The sequence below is a fragment of the Carcharodon carcharias genome, chromosome 10 (assembly GCF_017639515.1).
Source record: "Carcharodon carcharias isolate sCarCar2 chromosome 10, sCarCar2.pri, whole genome shotgun sequence".
NCBI classification, from domain to species: domain Eukaryota; kingdom Metazoa; phylum Chordata; class Chondrichthyes; order Lamniformes; family Lamnidae; genus Carcharodon; species Carcharodon carcharias.
This window is the reverse complement of record NC_054476.1, coordinates 52,431,341-52,448,224: the sequence shown is the minus strand read 5'-3', so window position 1 is coordinate 52,448,224 and position 16,884 is coordinate 52,431,341. Positions and strand designations below refer to the sequence as shown.

At 43.1% G+C, this 16,884-nt stretch overlaps 1 protein-coding gene across 1 annotated transcript in view; it reads right to left on the bottom strand.

Moving 5' to 3' along the window:
* LOC121283407 (serine/threonine-protein kinase BRSK2-like) overlaps window positions 1-7,565 on the bottom strand; it is a 1,000,681-nt gene extending 993,116 nt beyond the window's left edge. Inside the window, exon 1 of the mRNA XM_041197961.1 lies at window positions 7,263-7,565. Within this exon, the coding sequence (XP_041053895.1) occupies window positions 7,263-7,353 (91 nt within the window). The 5' untranslated portion in view covers window positions 7,354-7,565. The remainder of the gene's footprint in view (window positions 1-7,262) is intronic.
* Between the last annotated feature and the right edge of the window lie 9,319 nt (window positions 7,566-16,884).

Here is a 16,884-nt window from a genome sequence, read left to right as displayed (position 1 = left end):
CACAACTCTACTGAGCGCATCTTGTTCTGCATCATATTATCAAAGAACATGTTAGACCCTACGAAGTCCTAGTGAAAGGCAAACATTCCATGACCAATAAAGCCCCAAATTTAACTCCAACTCTGCAGGATATGTATAGGCCAGCAGAATGTATGCTATCAGCAAAGTCATGCAACCCAATCCTCACTATATATCCCTTCCCACAGACAGACATTATACCTGTCAGAAACTTGCAATTCCAATTGGATATTGTGTAAGCTACCTCAGCCATCTTCTAGTAGTGCACCATTATCAACATTGGGTGGGCCCCTCACCCCTTCAAGGATGAATCAACGGAAGTGGACCATTTAGGTCTTCGAGGCTGTCCTAGCATTTATGAGATCATGGCTCATCTGCAACCTAAGACCCAAGACATTTGCCCCATGTTCCCTAACACCTTTGGTTAACAAAACAAAATCAACCTCAGATTTAAAATTAACAATAGATCTAGCATTAATTGCATTTGCAGAAGAGTATCCCAAACTTCCACCACCGCTTATGTGTAGAAATGTTTCCTAAATTCACCCCTGAAAGGTTTGCCACTAATTATTAGACTTGCCCCCTGGTCCTAGATTCCCCGGCCAGCAGAAATAATTTCTCTCCATTCTACCCTATATGTTTCCCTTAATATCATGAAAACTTTGATCAAATCAGCCCAAGCCTTCTAAATTTCAGGGCAATTCAACCCTAATTTGTGCAATCTCTCATAATTTAGCCCTTGGAGTCATTCTGGTAAATCTAAGCTGCATTCCCTCCAAGGTCAATATATTCTTCCAAGGTGTGGTGCTCGGAACTGCTCACAGTACTCCATGTGTGGTCCAATCAGGGCTTTGTGTGGTTGTTACATAACATTTGCCTCTTTGTATTCTAGTCTTGTACAGATAGATGAAGGCCAGTATTCCATTAGCCTTTTTGATTATTTTTGTACTTGCTTATGACCAGTTTAATGATCCATATGACTGGACACCTTTTGTTGTTCTTCACCTCCACAGTTTCTAGCTTTTCACCATTTCAAAAGTACTCTCAGAATCAGAGAATCTCACAGTGCAGAAGAGGCCCATTGGCCCATCGAGTCTGAATCGACACGTGAGAAACATCTAACCTACCTACCTAATCCCATTTACCAGCACTTGGCCCATAGCCTTGAATGTTGTGACATGTCAAGTGGCTCATCCAGGTAATTTTTAAATGATGTGAGGCAACCTGCATCCACTACCCTCCCAGGCAGTGCATTCCAGACCGTCATCACCCTCTGGGTAAAAAGGTTTTTCCTCACATCCCCCATAAACCTCCTGCTCCTCACCTTGAACTTATGTCCCCTTGTGCCTGACCCTTCAACTAAGGGGAACAGCTGTTCCCCATCCACCCTATCCATGCCCTTCATAATCTTGTACACCTCGATCAGGTCGCCCCTCAGTCTTCTCTGCTTCAACGAAAACAACCCAAGTCTATTCAACCTCTTTTCATAACTTAAATGTTTCATCCCAGGCAACATCCTGGTGAATCTCCTCTGCACCCCCTCCAGTGCAATCAAATCCTTCCTATAATATGGCGACCAGAACTGCACACAGTACTCCAGTTGTGGCCTCACCAAGGTTCTATACAACTTCAACATGACCTCCCTACTTTTGTAACCTATGCCTCGATTGATAAAGGCAAGTGTCCCATATGCCTTTTTCACCACTCCACTAACATGCCCCTGCGCCTTCAGAGATCTATGGACACACACGCCAAGGTCCCTTTGTTCCTCAGAACTTCCTAGTGTCATGCCATTCATTGAATACTTCCTTGTCAAATTACTCCTTCCAAAGTGTATCACCTCACACTTTTCAGGGTTAAATTCCACCTGCCACTTAACTGACCATTTGACCATCCCGTCTATATCTTCCTGTAGCACAAGACACTTAACCTCACTGTTAACCACCAGACCAATCTTTGTGTCATCTGCAAACTTACTAATCCTACCCCCCACATAGTCATCTATGTTTTCTATATAAAGGACAAATAATAGGGGACCCAGCACAGATCCCTGTGGTACGCCACTGGACACTGGCTTCCAGCCACTAAAGCATCCCTCTGTCATCACCCTCTATATCCTACAACTAAGCCAATTTTGAATCCACCTTATCAAATTACCATGTATCCCATGTGCATTTGCCTTCTTTATAAGTCTCCCATGTGGGACCTTGTCAAAGTTCTTTGCTGAAATGCATATAAACTACATCAACTGCACCACCCTCATCTACACACCTGGTCACCTCCTCAAAAAATTAAATCAAATTTGATAGGCATGACCTCCCTCTGACAAAGCCATGCTGATTATCCCTGAACAAACCTTGCCTATCCAAGTGGAGATAGATTCTCTCCTTCAGAATTTTCTCCAATCATTTCCCGACCATTGACATGAGACTCACTGGCCTGTAGTTCACTGGCTTATCTGTACAACCCTTCTTAAATAGCGGAACCACATTAGCTGTTATCCAGTCCTCTGGCATCTTCCCCATGGCCAGGGAGGAATTAAAAATTTGGGTCAGAGCCCCTGCAATCTCCTCCCTTGCCTCCCTCAGCAGTCCAGGACATAAATTATCTGGACCTGGAGATTTGTCCACTTTTAAGCCTGCCAACACCTCCAATTCTTGTCACTCCCTATATCAATTTGCTTAAGAACCTCGCAGTCTCTCTCCCCGAGTTTGATACCTTCATCCTCATTCTCTTGGGTGAAGATGGATGTGAAGTATTCATTCAACACTCTAGTGTTGTCATCTGGCTCCACCCATAGATTGCCCCCTTGGTCCCTTATGGGCCCTACTCTTCCCATTGATATACTTATAGAATATCTTGGGATTTTTCTCTACTTTTACCAGCCAGAGCTTTCTCATATCCCCTCTTTGCTCTCCTAATTGCTTTCTTAAGCTCCACCCTGCACTTTCTGTACTCCACTAACGCCTCCACTGATTTGCTTCCCTTGTACCTGCTAAAAGCCTCTCTTTTCCTTTTCATCATAACCTGAAAATCTCTGGTCATCCATGGTTCTCTGGGCTTGTTACTCCTTCCTATCACCCTAGAGGGAACATGTTCCATCCTTTCAGGTCCAAAGTAGATAGCCTCACATTTGCCTATATTGAAATCCATTTGGCAGTTTTGCCCATTCACTTGATCTACCTTTGTAATTTTATGCTCCTGTCTACACCTCTTACAATGTCACACAACTTGGTGCCATAAGCAAACTTGGATATGTGGTTTCCTATCCCATTATCTATCATTAATAAATACAATGAAGAGTTGGGGCCCCAACACAGATCCTTGCAGGACAGCACTAGTCACATCCTGCCAATTAGTATATCTGCCATTATCCCTACCCTGTCTCCTGCCAGTCAGCCAATTTCCTAACAAATTGGGTAATTCAATGGGTTTGAACACTTACCTTTCACTTCTGAGAGCTGTGTTTGAATCCATAGCAGCCTGATGGGCTTAAAATTTCCTTTTCTAGCTGCAATGGTCTGAGCTGAAGTGATTTTGAACAGTTTCAACTAAGTTCAGCTGCCCACAGTACAAATCTCTGCCTAATTTGACAGTTTCAATCTCAAGTGTCAAATTGGTACAGGAGAGTGTAATCTTCTGAAATTACCACATCACACATTGTTTAAGAGTATGTAATCTCTGTCATACCAACCCTGGAAGTATTTGACACAAATATTGGGTTACCAAATTGAAAATGCTCCATTTATCTGCTGGCATCCCTTATAATTCACAAAACAGAATCCAAACAAAATTAGTTCAAAATATCATACTTCATGTAAACATTTTTGAAGATACAAAATGCTAATAAGAAAATGAAACATTTTTTCTGCTCTCCAAAGTGAAAAGGAGGGGCTGCTGAGCATGCTGGAGAATTAAACTTTTAGCTATCTACTGCTCCCAGATCTGGTCATATAGCCAGATATACAGTAAACATTTGTACTCTACCCACTGGCTAACCAATGTCTGCGAGGATATGTAGGGAATATGTCACCTATTATCACATTCCTTAGATAATATCACCACCTTCAACAACTCTTTGTCCTTTTGTCTATGACATATTTTGATTATCTCCACACATCACTGGCCCTCAATCCAGCTCTACCTGTCCCACCACCCCTTAAACCAGCTTATATTTCACTTCTTTTCTATTTTTCCTTGTCGAAGAGTCATATGGACTCAAAACGATAATAGTGCTCCTCCCCGCCGATGCTGTCAGATCTGCTGAGTTTTTCCAGGTATTTTTGTTTTTGTTTTAGATTTCCAGCATCCACAGTTTTTTGCTTTTATCAATGTCTGGGAGGGCCTCTTACTGTACCCACATGGCAGTTTCCATTTCCCACACCAGTCAACCTTGCGGCCCTTTAGAGATGAGCAAATTATTTCCATCTTATGTGTAATCCTAGGCTTTCTTTGTGCTATGCCCCTTCTCTCATGATGACACCAAAACTCATTTAGTTCAGGACCCTTGTAGTCAGTCTAGACTTAAAGCCGATATACAAAGGTAAAATGACAACCTGCTAACAATGTTAGTCACTATTATAAAATGAAGTAACCTAAACACTTCCTACAGTTTCAAAAAAAAGAGTACCTCAGAAATTATTTTGGAGTCCCTCCATGGCCACAACCCATTATTTTACTTTCTAATAAAGTAACAGACATTTTAGTATCTAATCTCCTTGTACTCCCCATATCACCCCATTAAAGAATTGCCTTGGTCCTGATCGTTAATAACTGGGAATTAGCAAAATGCCTTAAAATATTCCTTGCCATACAATAGGTTGTAAATGATTTTTAATTACAATGTATTACTTCATTGTGTTGCAGTCTACAAAAGAGTTAAATCACCAATAAGCAACTGTAGCCAAAGGGTGTAATAAAACAAACTGCAACTTTATGGTTAAAAGTGCTTAAATGCGCGCCCTTGGGGTTACATACGTGATCACTGCCGCGCAAAAATAACCTCTCCTAACTCCAGATAGCCATTTATAAACCATCCTCAGCCAGTTAATATAACCCTGGGCTATATTTTAAGCGCCCAAAAGTAATAAAACTGCGTGAGTGATGTCGGTCACATCTTTCCTGAGAAATTAACACGAGCGCATCTTGACAAGGCAAATTTCAATTGTACATTTCACCATTTCTCAAACAACATGAAATAATGCCCTGATTGGAGACATGAACTGGAAGACAACACTTTGGAAACACCTCTATTTTTTTTTTAAATAAGCTTGATGTTGGCTTTAATACGGGACTATTTGGATTCGGTCTATCTGGCACGACCAAAGAGGGATCGGACAAGAAGCATTTTAATTATAATGCAATTATCGACCCGTAGAAGAACACACCATGCACACCACTGATTTCAATCACTACAAGATCATCCTGTCTAACCTCCTTTTGGAGAACAGCAACAGGGAACATAATCAGCTTCCCTGGATAATGAAAATCGCCCATCTGGTAAGACATTCTTTAAAAAATGACGTTTCTCCAAACATTACTTTCCCCCAGTCTGACGGGAACAAAGAAATTGCGATTTAAATTGTCCACCAGCTTCTAAATTAAAAAAAAATAAATAGCAATGTCAAATCCAACTGTTAGATAGAGGCGGTACAGGCATGTGGATAACTAAGAGGCGATGTTTCTGAAGGCAATACACTGCCGGCATGACCCAAAGGCACCGCCGACCAACAGCCTGTATTTGGAATGACAGAAGCTGGACAGTTCCTTACAAGGGGTGAAACAATGCTCAAAGAAGTGGGGAAAGACGGTCAGATCCGCAGCGACACGTGGGTTAAAAACACTGTTTAAATATCACCATTGCCGCTTCATTGTCTTCATCCCAGGTCGATAGAAGGCATTTACATACAAGTCTTCATATTCCTGCCCCCTTTTTCTGGTTATCGCTAACGGGGCATGTACAGTGATTCCGGTTAAAAAAAACAAGCTTCATTATTCATTCAATTCCGCTCTGCAAAAATCCATCTCAAACAAACCAGATTGAAGGACTGTCCCTTACTATCCAAACGACTAAAATCGTGTTGAGATGTTAAAACAAGCGCGCCTATATGTTTATTGAGCCTCGCATTCTCCTCTTTTTAACAGCGTCCTTGGTAACCCGCTCTCTCCTGTCTCCCTCTCTCTCAAACACACACACCTTTCTGAAGGTGCAGTACTGGGTTACTTTATTTTAAAAGCTGCTGCTGAAGCATCATGTGTAGGGTGCCCGAAAACGGGTACACTTCCCTGCACAAAATCAATACAATGGGAGCCCCCAAAAGTAGTGGTCAAAGCGTGCTAAAAATCATCACCCACCCATGAATACATCATTATCTACTTGCTTTGGTTCTGTTGTGATTAGTGGCTGTACGGCAATCGGTCAATAAAACCGCAGAAGTGTTGGCGTATTAGTCCACCACCGCCTTAGAAAATTAACAAAGCTAAATGCTCAGCTACATACTACATAACGCAATGCACTGACAGCCCGGTTTCCAAAAAAAATGGATTAGGCTAATATTACTGCATTTGGACAGTATGATTTACAATATAAGAGACACCGGACATGCCCCAAAACTGCAAATAACTAGGGCAGCAGCTGGTAAGGTAACGCCTATTGTACTCAGACAACAGATGGGGCAAGCTCGGCGCTCGCATTAGATGCTACAGCGCATCAATTCCTTCTACAAAACATTAGCAAATAACACATTAAAACATTTTCCCACTTCCTCTCAGAAAGAAACCGCACCGCCCCCCCTCCAAGAAAATATGACAAATAATTGCATTGGGCTCCTGAGAAAAAAAATGATCAAAATCTTAGCTGAAATAACATGTTACATCACAATTCTATTTTTAAAACCCCAATCTGATTACTCTTAATCAACATTGTTCAAAAGAAATCACAGAAAGGGATATCCCCAGACTCCAGTTCCTACAAACTACATGCAAGGCTGCTGGCATCACAGATGCACTCATACCGCTCACCAACACTTCTAGCAGAGAATAAAACTGTTACATATTGTTCTATATAAAAAACACAGCAATTCCAAAAATAAATGCGTTTAACGTGTTACAAAGAAACATTCAAACTATGCAAGACTTCACTGCAGTAGAAGATGGATTACAAGATATTCCATTAGCTTGATACCAATAATAAGTGAAACAGCTATTGATAGTCACTACTGTATGTCATTAAAATCTGCGCAAACCTGTCTGTCCCTTTCCAAGCGTTTTTTCCAGTCGATATGGTCCCACATATTGAGCATGTTGGGCTCCCCCGATTTCTTTACCCGTTGACATTTTGACCGGGTTGTTTTTAAAAAAAATTAAAAACCCTTGCAGATTCCACTAACTGGTAGGTTTTTATTTAAATTTTCTTTTAATTGGTAAAAAAATTCTTGCAAAAAACAAATAAAATGAAAAAGGCTATGATCCATACACCATTGTGCTGCCACTCGCCAGTTCTACACCATGAAACAGTAAGATACGATGTTATACGCTGAAGCAACCTAAAGTGCTAGCGGAAGCGCCTTGACGCGAGGTGATTGACACCACAACGACCCACACGCTGCTATGGAGAGACTGTCAGAACCACCGCAGCAATCACCAGCCCTAACACAATATAAAGAGGAACTTGAGGAGGAATCACTTTCTTTTTTAAATAAAGGATTAAAAAAAAGTTCCTGGGAAAAAATACTCGAGAGTGATAACTTAAACTTTTCTGAAAATAATAATACATACGAATTTTCCTAGTGCAATTGGGAAAACTACAAAGCCCATCGTGCAGTGCTTCTATAAGGCACCTGTTCAGGGCTTGCTGCAATTTATAGCTATTAATTTAAAATTTCCGCTCTCACGGGGTGGGGCAGCTGATTCACTTTACACAAAAATACCCCACAATGTATTTCAGCAATAACCTGCCTATTTCTTATGGTTTAGTAGTTTAGATGTTTGTCATTTCGGACTTCATGCTTTAGGGATGCTGTACTGAAGGGCGAGGATCGCTCTGACAGCCGCACCCTCTGCTAGTGGACGCGCAGGCGCGCCCTCTTTCTCCTGGGTATCAGGTGCACCGCGTGTAGCTTAGGGTGCTTTTTTAAAAAAAGAAACTGAGTGGATGGAAATTATTTATCTACTTATTATATACGATAATGGGCTGTCGTAATTTACCTTTCTAGTGAATATAAATAAAAACACTCCTGCTCTTAGAGGGACAGTGATTTTGTTAGTCTCTTAAAGCAAGGATCAATTGTTCACATGCCCTTTCATAGGAACAAGAGTAACCTATAGATAGCCCAGCTTGTGTCACCATCCAATTACATTTTGGTTGCTCTGTATCTCAACTGTATTTTCCTGCCTTTGTTCCATATCCTTTGATACCCAAGCTCAACAAAAAAAATACTATTGAACTCCATCTTGAAAATTTCAGTTCCTTCAACATCTGTAGTCTTTTGCAAGTTTTTCACCATCCCTATCCACCCTGGAAAAAGTGGTCCCTTTTGAGGAGTGGCAATCAGAGTCGGATTGTCAGTCCAGTCCTAATTTTCTGTACCATGCAGTGCACCCTTTTACAGCACTGGTTGCGGTATTTTGGTATGTAAAGAATTGAAGTGTCCCAAAGCTTCTTTGAAAAGCTATGGAAAGAAGATAAGTGTGTAAGGGGGTAGGATGGGTGAGGAATAGGGTGCGTAAGGGGTAATGTGGGTGAGGTAAGTGTGTAAGGGACTATTGTGGGTGAGGGGCAGGGTGGATAAGGCGTAGAGTTCATGAGTTAAGTGGCTAAGGGGGACAGTTGGATGGGTGGTAGGTGGGTAGTGTGGCAGGAGGGTGGGATGGAAGGGGAGCAACTGGGTAGGGCATGGTGGGTGAGTAAGATGGCAGGTGAGTGGGGTGCTAGATGGGCTGGCAGTTGGATAGGGTGGCAGGTAGGTAGAGTGGTAGGTGGAAAGGATGTCAGGTGGGTAGGGCAGCATCTGGGTAGTGTGGTAGATGGGTAGGCAGGCTGTTGGATAGAGTAGCAGGTAGATAGAGTGGTGAGTGAGTAGGGTGGTAGGTGGGTAGGGTGGCAATTGGGTGAGGTGTTAGAGTGGCAGGTAGGTAGGTAGCAGGGTACAAGGTGGGAAGGGTGGCAGAGTAGATAGAATGGCAGCTGGGTGGCAGGTGGTTAGGAAAGCAGGTGGGTAGGATGGTAGGTGGATAGGGTGGCAGGTGGGGAGCTGGTAGGTGGGTGAGATATTAAGGTCATGGGTAGGTATGGTGGCAGGTGGTTAAGTGGGTAGGTGGATTGGGCATAGATCAGGAGGGGTTGTCAAGTAGAGGCTTGTCTGGTCAGGTTGGGGGGAATCGGGTGGTGGGGGCTAGTCAGGTTAGATTAGCAGGGAGTTGGAGGATCGGTGGGGTCACAGGGGGAAGTCAGGTGGCAAGGACGGATCAAGTCAGGTTGAAGGTAGTCGGGTCTTGAGGAGGGTTAGTCAGGTAGTGGGGGCTGCTCAGGTTGGGTCGAGGTGAATTAGGAGTGTCATGGGATGGTCAGGGGTTAAGTGAGTAGTCAAGAGGAGAGTTGGGGGATCAGTGTGAAGTGTTTGGGGGTCAGTTGTTTAGTTACCCAGGAGTTAGAGTAGGATTTTTCTGTCTATCATTTCACGGGTAACTATTCAGTTAAGTCCCACAGAATTGTCCAAAGCCTTCAACATTAATTCAGATTTGGAGACCTTCTCAGAGAGTCCCAGGAACCAGGCGAATAGCCCATCAGAAGTGCGAAGTTCGCAGGCAATTCCCATGGAGTCAATGCATTGGGACTTCTGATGGGTCCCATAGCGCACTTTCCGAGATATGTCCAGTCTCCAATGATCCGGAGCCCAGAGGATCTGTGTCCGCTTCCTGATTTCCCTCCTAAATAGCCTAGCTCTAATTTTAAAACAGTGGCACATTCTTCTGGATTCCCCACCTGAGGAATTAGTCGAGTGAACCTTCTCTGAACTGCTTCTATCACATTTAATTTATTTGAATCCCTTTATCATTTTAAAAACCTTCATTGGATCATCCTGCAACTTCCTAAACTTAAGGGAATACAAACTAAATTTACACACACTGTCATCATAATTTAACCCTTTAAGCTCTGGTATCATGCTGGTGAATCTACACCATACTGTTTCTAAAGTCAGTATGTATTTCCTTAATCATACCTTACAGATCATGTCACAGACACTACCATCACCATCCTTGGGTATGTCCTGTCCCACCTGTAGGACAGACCCTGTAGAGGTGTACAGTTGGGAGGGAGTTGCCCTGGGAATCCTCAACATCGACTCCGGACCCCATGAAGTCTCATGGCATCAAGTCAAACATGGACAAGGAAACCTTCTGCTCACTACCATGTACTGTCCTCCCTCAGCTAATGAATCAGCACTCCTCCATGTTGAAGCATCAAGAGTGGCAAGGGTGCAGAATGTACTCTGGATGGAGGACTTCAATGTCCATCGCCAAGAGTGGCTCAATAGCACCACCACGGGCTGAGCTGGCTGAGGATATTGCTGCTAAACTGGGTCTACGGTAGGTGGTGAGGGAACCAACAAGAAGAAAAAACATATGACCTCATCCTCACCAACCTGTCTGTCACAGATGCATGTCTCCATGACAGTATCGGTAGGAATGACCACCACACAGTCCTTGTGAGATGAAGTCCCGCCTTCACATTGAAGATACCCTCCATTGTGTTGTGTGGCACTACCATCGTGCTAAATGGGTTAGATCTAGCAAATCAAGACTGGGCATCCATGAGGCACTGTGGGCCATCAGCAGCAGCAGAATTGTGCTCGATTGCAACCTGTAACCTCACTCACTTAGAATGTGTACATGGCTTTGTAACTTCCTGCTCTCATCAACACAACTTACTGTGTCCCCTCATAGTTATCTGAACATTGAATACATGTTCCTATTGCTTCATCCAGCTCATCAGTATATAAGTTGAAAAGCCAGGCTCTGTTCTCGTGGTGCCTGAGTCATGGAATTTGTCACGTGACTTGAGATGATTAGTCAGGTATTGCTTTGCATTTTCTCTCCTCGGGTGTGATTTGCTAAACATCTGTAGCTCTTGGAAAATTAGCATAAATTTACTTGTTATTTTCTATATATAAATAAAACATTGACACTACTAATAATAACTTGTTGCCAAGTCTACTGTTTAACGAGGTAAGACACATTGTGCCAGTGGTGGTAGTGATTGTTTAAAGCAACTTTCACTATTTTAGTAGACATCCTGATAGCCGGCACAGGTTTTAAAGAAACACAAGAACAGAAGCAAGTGCACAATGGCATTGGAAGGTGCATTACTACTACCCTGAGCTCTCAAAGCTGGCAATGCAAATGTTATAGGCAAACCGCAAAGACCAGAGCAAGCCTGGAAGCATTATTCCTCGAAAATGAAGCTCAGCCACAAGCTTAAACTGGTGGAAAGAAAGACTTGCATTTAGATAGAGCTTTTCACAACCACCAGAATCTCAAAGCACTTTACAGCCAAAGAAGTACTTTTTATTGTAATGCAGAAAACACAATAGTGAATTTGCACTCAGCAAACTCCCACAAAGGAATGTGATAATGAGCAGAAAATCTGTTTTTTTAATGTTGATTGAGGGACAAGTATTGACCAGAACTCTGGGGATAACTCCCCTGCTTTACTTCGAAATAGTGTTATAGGATCTCTTACGTCCATCCGAGCAGGCAGAAGGGACCACAATTTAACATCTCAACCTAAAGACAGCACCTCCAACAGTGCAATGCTTCCTTAGTGCTGTGCTGGAGTGTGAGCCTTGATTTGTGTGCTCAAGCGTGGAGTGGGACTTGAATCCGGAACCTTATGATTCCGGCTGTGCTACCAATTGAGCCGTGGAGGACACTAGCTAACAACACATCTCACAGTAGCAGGAAAGAAGAGCATGAGGTCTACTTCATATGGTCACAGTGGACCAGCAATGGAGACAGAGACCAAGATAGAGCCACTGTTGGGAAATTGCTCAGTACCACCAACTGTGTAAGAATGTTCCTTTTGAGATGGTGAATCATAATACCTGAAATCTTCCGAAATGCAGGACCACCTCGGCCCTTTGAACTGTCCAGTCTGCAATGAAAGAAACAATAACTACATTAGCTGAAATGCCTACTGGTCAAATATCAAACACTGATAACATATGATAACATAAGTAGCAAACACTTGTAGTTCCTGGAAAATGATCAAAGTTTACTTGTTATTTGATATCTGTTTATAAAACATTGATAATTTTTGTAACAAACTGTGGCTATGTCCATGACTTAAAGAGGTATTGATGCAATCCCAGGATAGATTCCTGAGGAACACCATTTCTCACAACCATTTCAATTACACATTTACTGACAATCTCATATTTGGATTTTTTTCTGACAATGGTTTTGTTTGCTTGTTTAGTAAATACCAGATAAAGTTTAGAAATATACTTTGATTATGATTTTAGTTTTTATTTTTCAAAACTATTTTAAGTAACTGATTTTAGTTTCTGTATTTGCTTCAAACAATCTAGAGTCATCGGTTACCAAATTATGCAGTTCCTAAAGTCATTTTTGGGATTAATTTTACAAGCACACCATTGAATCTGTGTTCTTTTATTCTTTCATGGGGTATGACCAATGTTGGCAAGACCAGCATTTGTTGCCCATCACTAATTGCCCTTGAGAAGGTGGTGAGCTGCCTCTTGAATCACTGAACTGCTGCAGAACAAGTGGTATAGTTATATCCAGCGTACTGTTAGGAAGGTAGTTCCAGGTTGTTGACCTAATAAAGAACAATAATACAGTTCCCAGTCAGGATGGTGTGTGGCTTGGAGAGGAACTTACATATGGCGGTGTTCCCATGCGACTGCTGCCCTTGACTTTCTAGGTAATAGGGGTTGTGGGTTTAGAAAGTGCTGTCAAAGGAGTTTTGGTGACTTGTTGAAGTGCATCTTATAGATGCTACACCCTGCTGCCACTGTGCACCAGAGGTGGAGGGAGTGAACATTTAAGGTGGTGGACGTGGTGCCAATCAAGTGGGCTGTTTTGTCCTGAGTTTCGAGCTTCTTGAGTGTTGTAGGAGCTGCACTCATCCAGGCAAGTGATAAGTATTCCATCACAATCCTAACTTGTGCCTTGTAGATGGTGGTCAGGCTTTGGGGTGGTCAGTAGGTGAGCTAGTGCCATAAAATTTCCAGTCTTTGACCTACTGTTATAGCCACAGAATTTATATGTCTGGTCCAGTTCAGTTTCTGATCAATTGTAATCCCCAGCATGTTGATGTTGGGGGTTTCAGAGATGGTAATGCCATTGAATGTCAAGGGGAGATGGTTAGAGTCTCTTTTACTGGAGATGGTCGTTATTGGTGAATGGACCCTGACATCATCAAGGCTCTAGCATTAAAGACTTGTGCTCTAGAACTAGCTGTGCCCTTAGCCAAACTTTTCAGTACAGCTACAACACTAGCATCTACCCAACAATGTAGAAAATTGCCCATGTATGTCATGTCCACAAAAATCAGGACAAATCCAATTCAATCAATTACCAATCAGTCTACTCTCAATCACCCATTAAATGATGGAATATGTCATTGACTGTGCTATCAAGCGGCACATACACAGCAATATACTGCTCACCAATGTTCAATTTCGGTTCTTCCAGGGCCACTCTGCTCCAGACCTAATTACAGCCTTGGGCCAAACAGAAAGATAGAGCTGAATTTCAGAGATGAGGTGAGAGTGATTGCTCTTGATGTCAAGACGGTATTTCACTGAATATGGCATCAAGGAACCCTAGCAAAGTTGAAGTCAATTGGAATCAAGAGGAAAACTCTCCAATGGTTGGAATCATACCTAGCACAAAGGAAGATGGTTGTGGTTGTTGGAGGGGGCCAATCACATCAGTCCCAGAAACAGTTTGGCTAAGGGCACAGCTAGTTCTGGAGCACAAGTCTTTAATACCACAGCCTTGATGTTGTCAGGGCCCATTCACCAATAATTACATACATCATGAGTATAGTGAAATTATCTTTGTAACATTCATTTTAACATGGTTTAGGGCAATCATAAAATGCTATCCCAAAAGATCTTTATAAACAAGTCAATGAACAGATACATTCACCTAGAATTTTCTTTGTTATCCCAGATTGAATACTGGCAGTAAAAGTGAGTGGTGCCTCCTCGCCCTGACCTGGATACTCCCAGCTCTGACTCCCACCATAATAGCCACTACTGCCCTAACCTTGCCCATCATGTCTAGGTCATGGCAGAGGCAGTGGTGGGCGTGGCAAACTATCTAATTTCTATCATTGCCATTCCTAGGGACCACCTTAAAAGGAGTGGTAGTTATCCCTGTGCAGAGGTGGAAAGCCTTGCGTAATGGCCCTTTTGAGAGGGTTACAGGCATCTACTGGGCATATATTCCTTCAATTAGGCAATTCTTTTACCTCAGCTTAAAAACTGCCTCCATCTTTTATCTTTGGAGCTTTACTACCCCCTTAAGTTTTCATGCCCCTTCGTGTGCTGCAGAAGTTCTCTTCATGCAACACTACCAAGGTTTCCTTGAGGCCACTAGTGACCTTCATCTTACTGGCAGAGATGCTGCCGGGGACTCGTCGTGCATACATAATAATCCTCAATCTGGGATACTGGGTTGAGAGCATGGCATGGTTAGAAATAAACAGGTGGACAGATCATCCTGTCCCTCCAAGGTCAGTTAAAGGAAATATCAGGCAACAAGATCTGATTTGCAGTGCAGTAATGCCTTCATTGAATTGTTACCACCTTTCCCTTACATTTTTCAAATAAAAACCTATAGTTTTGGAAATATACAGTAGGCTTTACAGACAAGCAAAATTTTTGCCAGAAATGGCTGGCTTAAAAAAAAGAACAATTTAGATTAACATAGTGACATTCATGAACTCAGGATGCCCCAAAGCATGCTATAGCCAATTCATTACTTTTTGAAATATAGTCACAGCAATGAGGTCTTGTGGCACAGTCGTGGCATCCCTACCTATAAGCCCAGAAGCTCTTGTTCAAATCTCATTTCAGGACTTGACATGCATTCATGGCTGAATGAACAAGTTGATTATCGGCCTGTAAATCCTTCCAATATGCCTGATGGCAGGTGGTAACAGTGGGAGAGTGTCCTGGTCAGCCATACTGCTGAAAGCAACAGCAAACTGCTGCAATACCATAATCATGGACCAGTCCAATGGAAGTCCATATTTGCCAATGCCCTGTTAGGACATGGTACCTGGAGGAGGAGTCACAGCTATAATGTAAGAAATGTTTGTATCTACTCTTAGCTCCTTCTGTGGTTCAGTGGGGAGCAATCTTGCCTCTAGAAGCAGAAGGTTATAGGTTCAAAACTCACTTCAGAGGTTTAAATGCATAGAAGATCCAGGGAGGCAGGTTCTCCCTTGCTCAATGTTTATCTTGCCAACTATAGAAAAACAGATGATTACTTGCTTTATCATCTCATTAGCGGAGCTGGTGGCATAATGGTAATGTCGCTGGAGTGGTAATCCAGAGACCCAGGGCAAAGCTCTGGGGACCCGGACTTGAATTCCACCATGGCAGATGGAATTTGAATTCAATAAAAATCTGGAATTAATAGTCTAATGACAATCATGAAGCTATTGTCGATTGTCTTAAAAATGCATCTGGTTCACTAATGTCCTTTAGGGAGAGAAACCTGCTGTCTTTACTTGGTCTGGCCTACACGAGAATCCAAACCCACAGCAATGTGCTTCCCTCTGCCCTCTGAAACGGCCTAGCAAGCCACTCGGTTGTATCAATCTCCTAAAAAGTCTAAAAGGAATGAAACTGGATGGGCTACCTGGCATTGACCTAGGCACCAGGGACAATAATGGCCAACTCAATCCTGCAAAGTCCTCCTTACTAACATCTAGGGGCTAGTGCCAAAATTGGGAGAGCTGTCTCATAGACTAGTCAAGCAACAGCCTGACATAATCGTCCTCACGGAAGCATACCTAAAAGACAATGTCACCATCAGGACATACAGGACATACATCCTCTTCCACATACAGGACAGACCTGGCAAAGGTGGCGGCACAGTGGTATACAGTTGGGAGGGAGTTGCCCTGGGAGTCCTCTACATCGGCACCACACCCCATGAAGGCTCATGACATCAGGTCAAACATGGGCAAGGAAACCTTCTGCTGATTACCACATATCGCCCCACACGACTTCCATCCTCCCCCCGATCTCAGCTGATGAATCAGTGCTTCCTCCAAGTGCTATTCAAGGGCGGCAAGGGACAGAATATACTCTGGATAGGGAACTTCAGTATCCCATCACCAAGAGTGACCCAGTAGCACCACTACAAACCGAGTTGGCTGAGCCCTAAAGGGCATGGCTGCTAGACTGGGTCTGCAGCAGGTGGTGAGGGAGCCAACAAGAGGGAAAACTGCACTTGACCTCATCCTCACCAATCTGCCTGCTGCAGATGCATCTGTCCATGATAGCACCAGTAGGAGTGACCATCGCACTGCCCTTATGAGATGAAATCCCATCTTCACATTGAGGATACCCTCCATCCCGTTGTGTGGCACTACCACTATGCTAAATGGGATAGATTTCTAACAGATCTAGCAATTCAAGACTGGGCAACCATCAGGCACCATGTACTCAACCACAATCTGTAACCTTACGGCCCAGCATATCCCCCACTCTACCATTATCACCAAGCCAGGGAATCAAACCTGGTTCAATGAAGAGTGCAGGAGGGCATGCCAGGAGCAGCAGCAGGCATTTCTGGAAATGAGGTGTTAACCTGGTGAAGCTA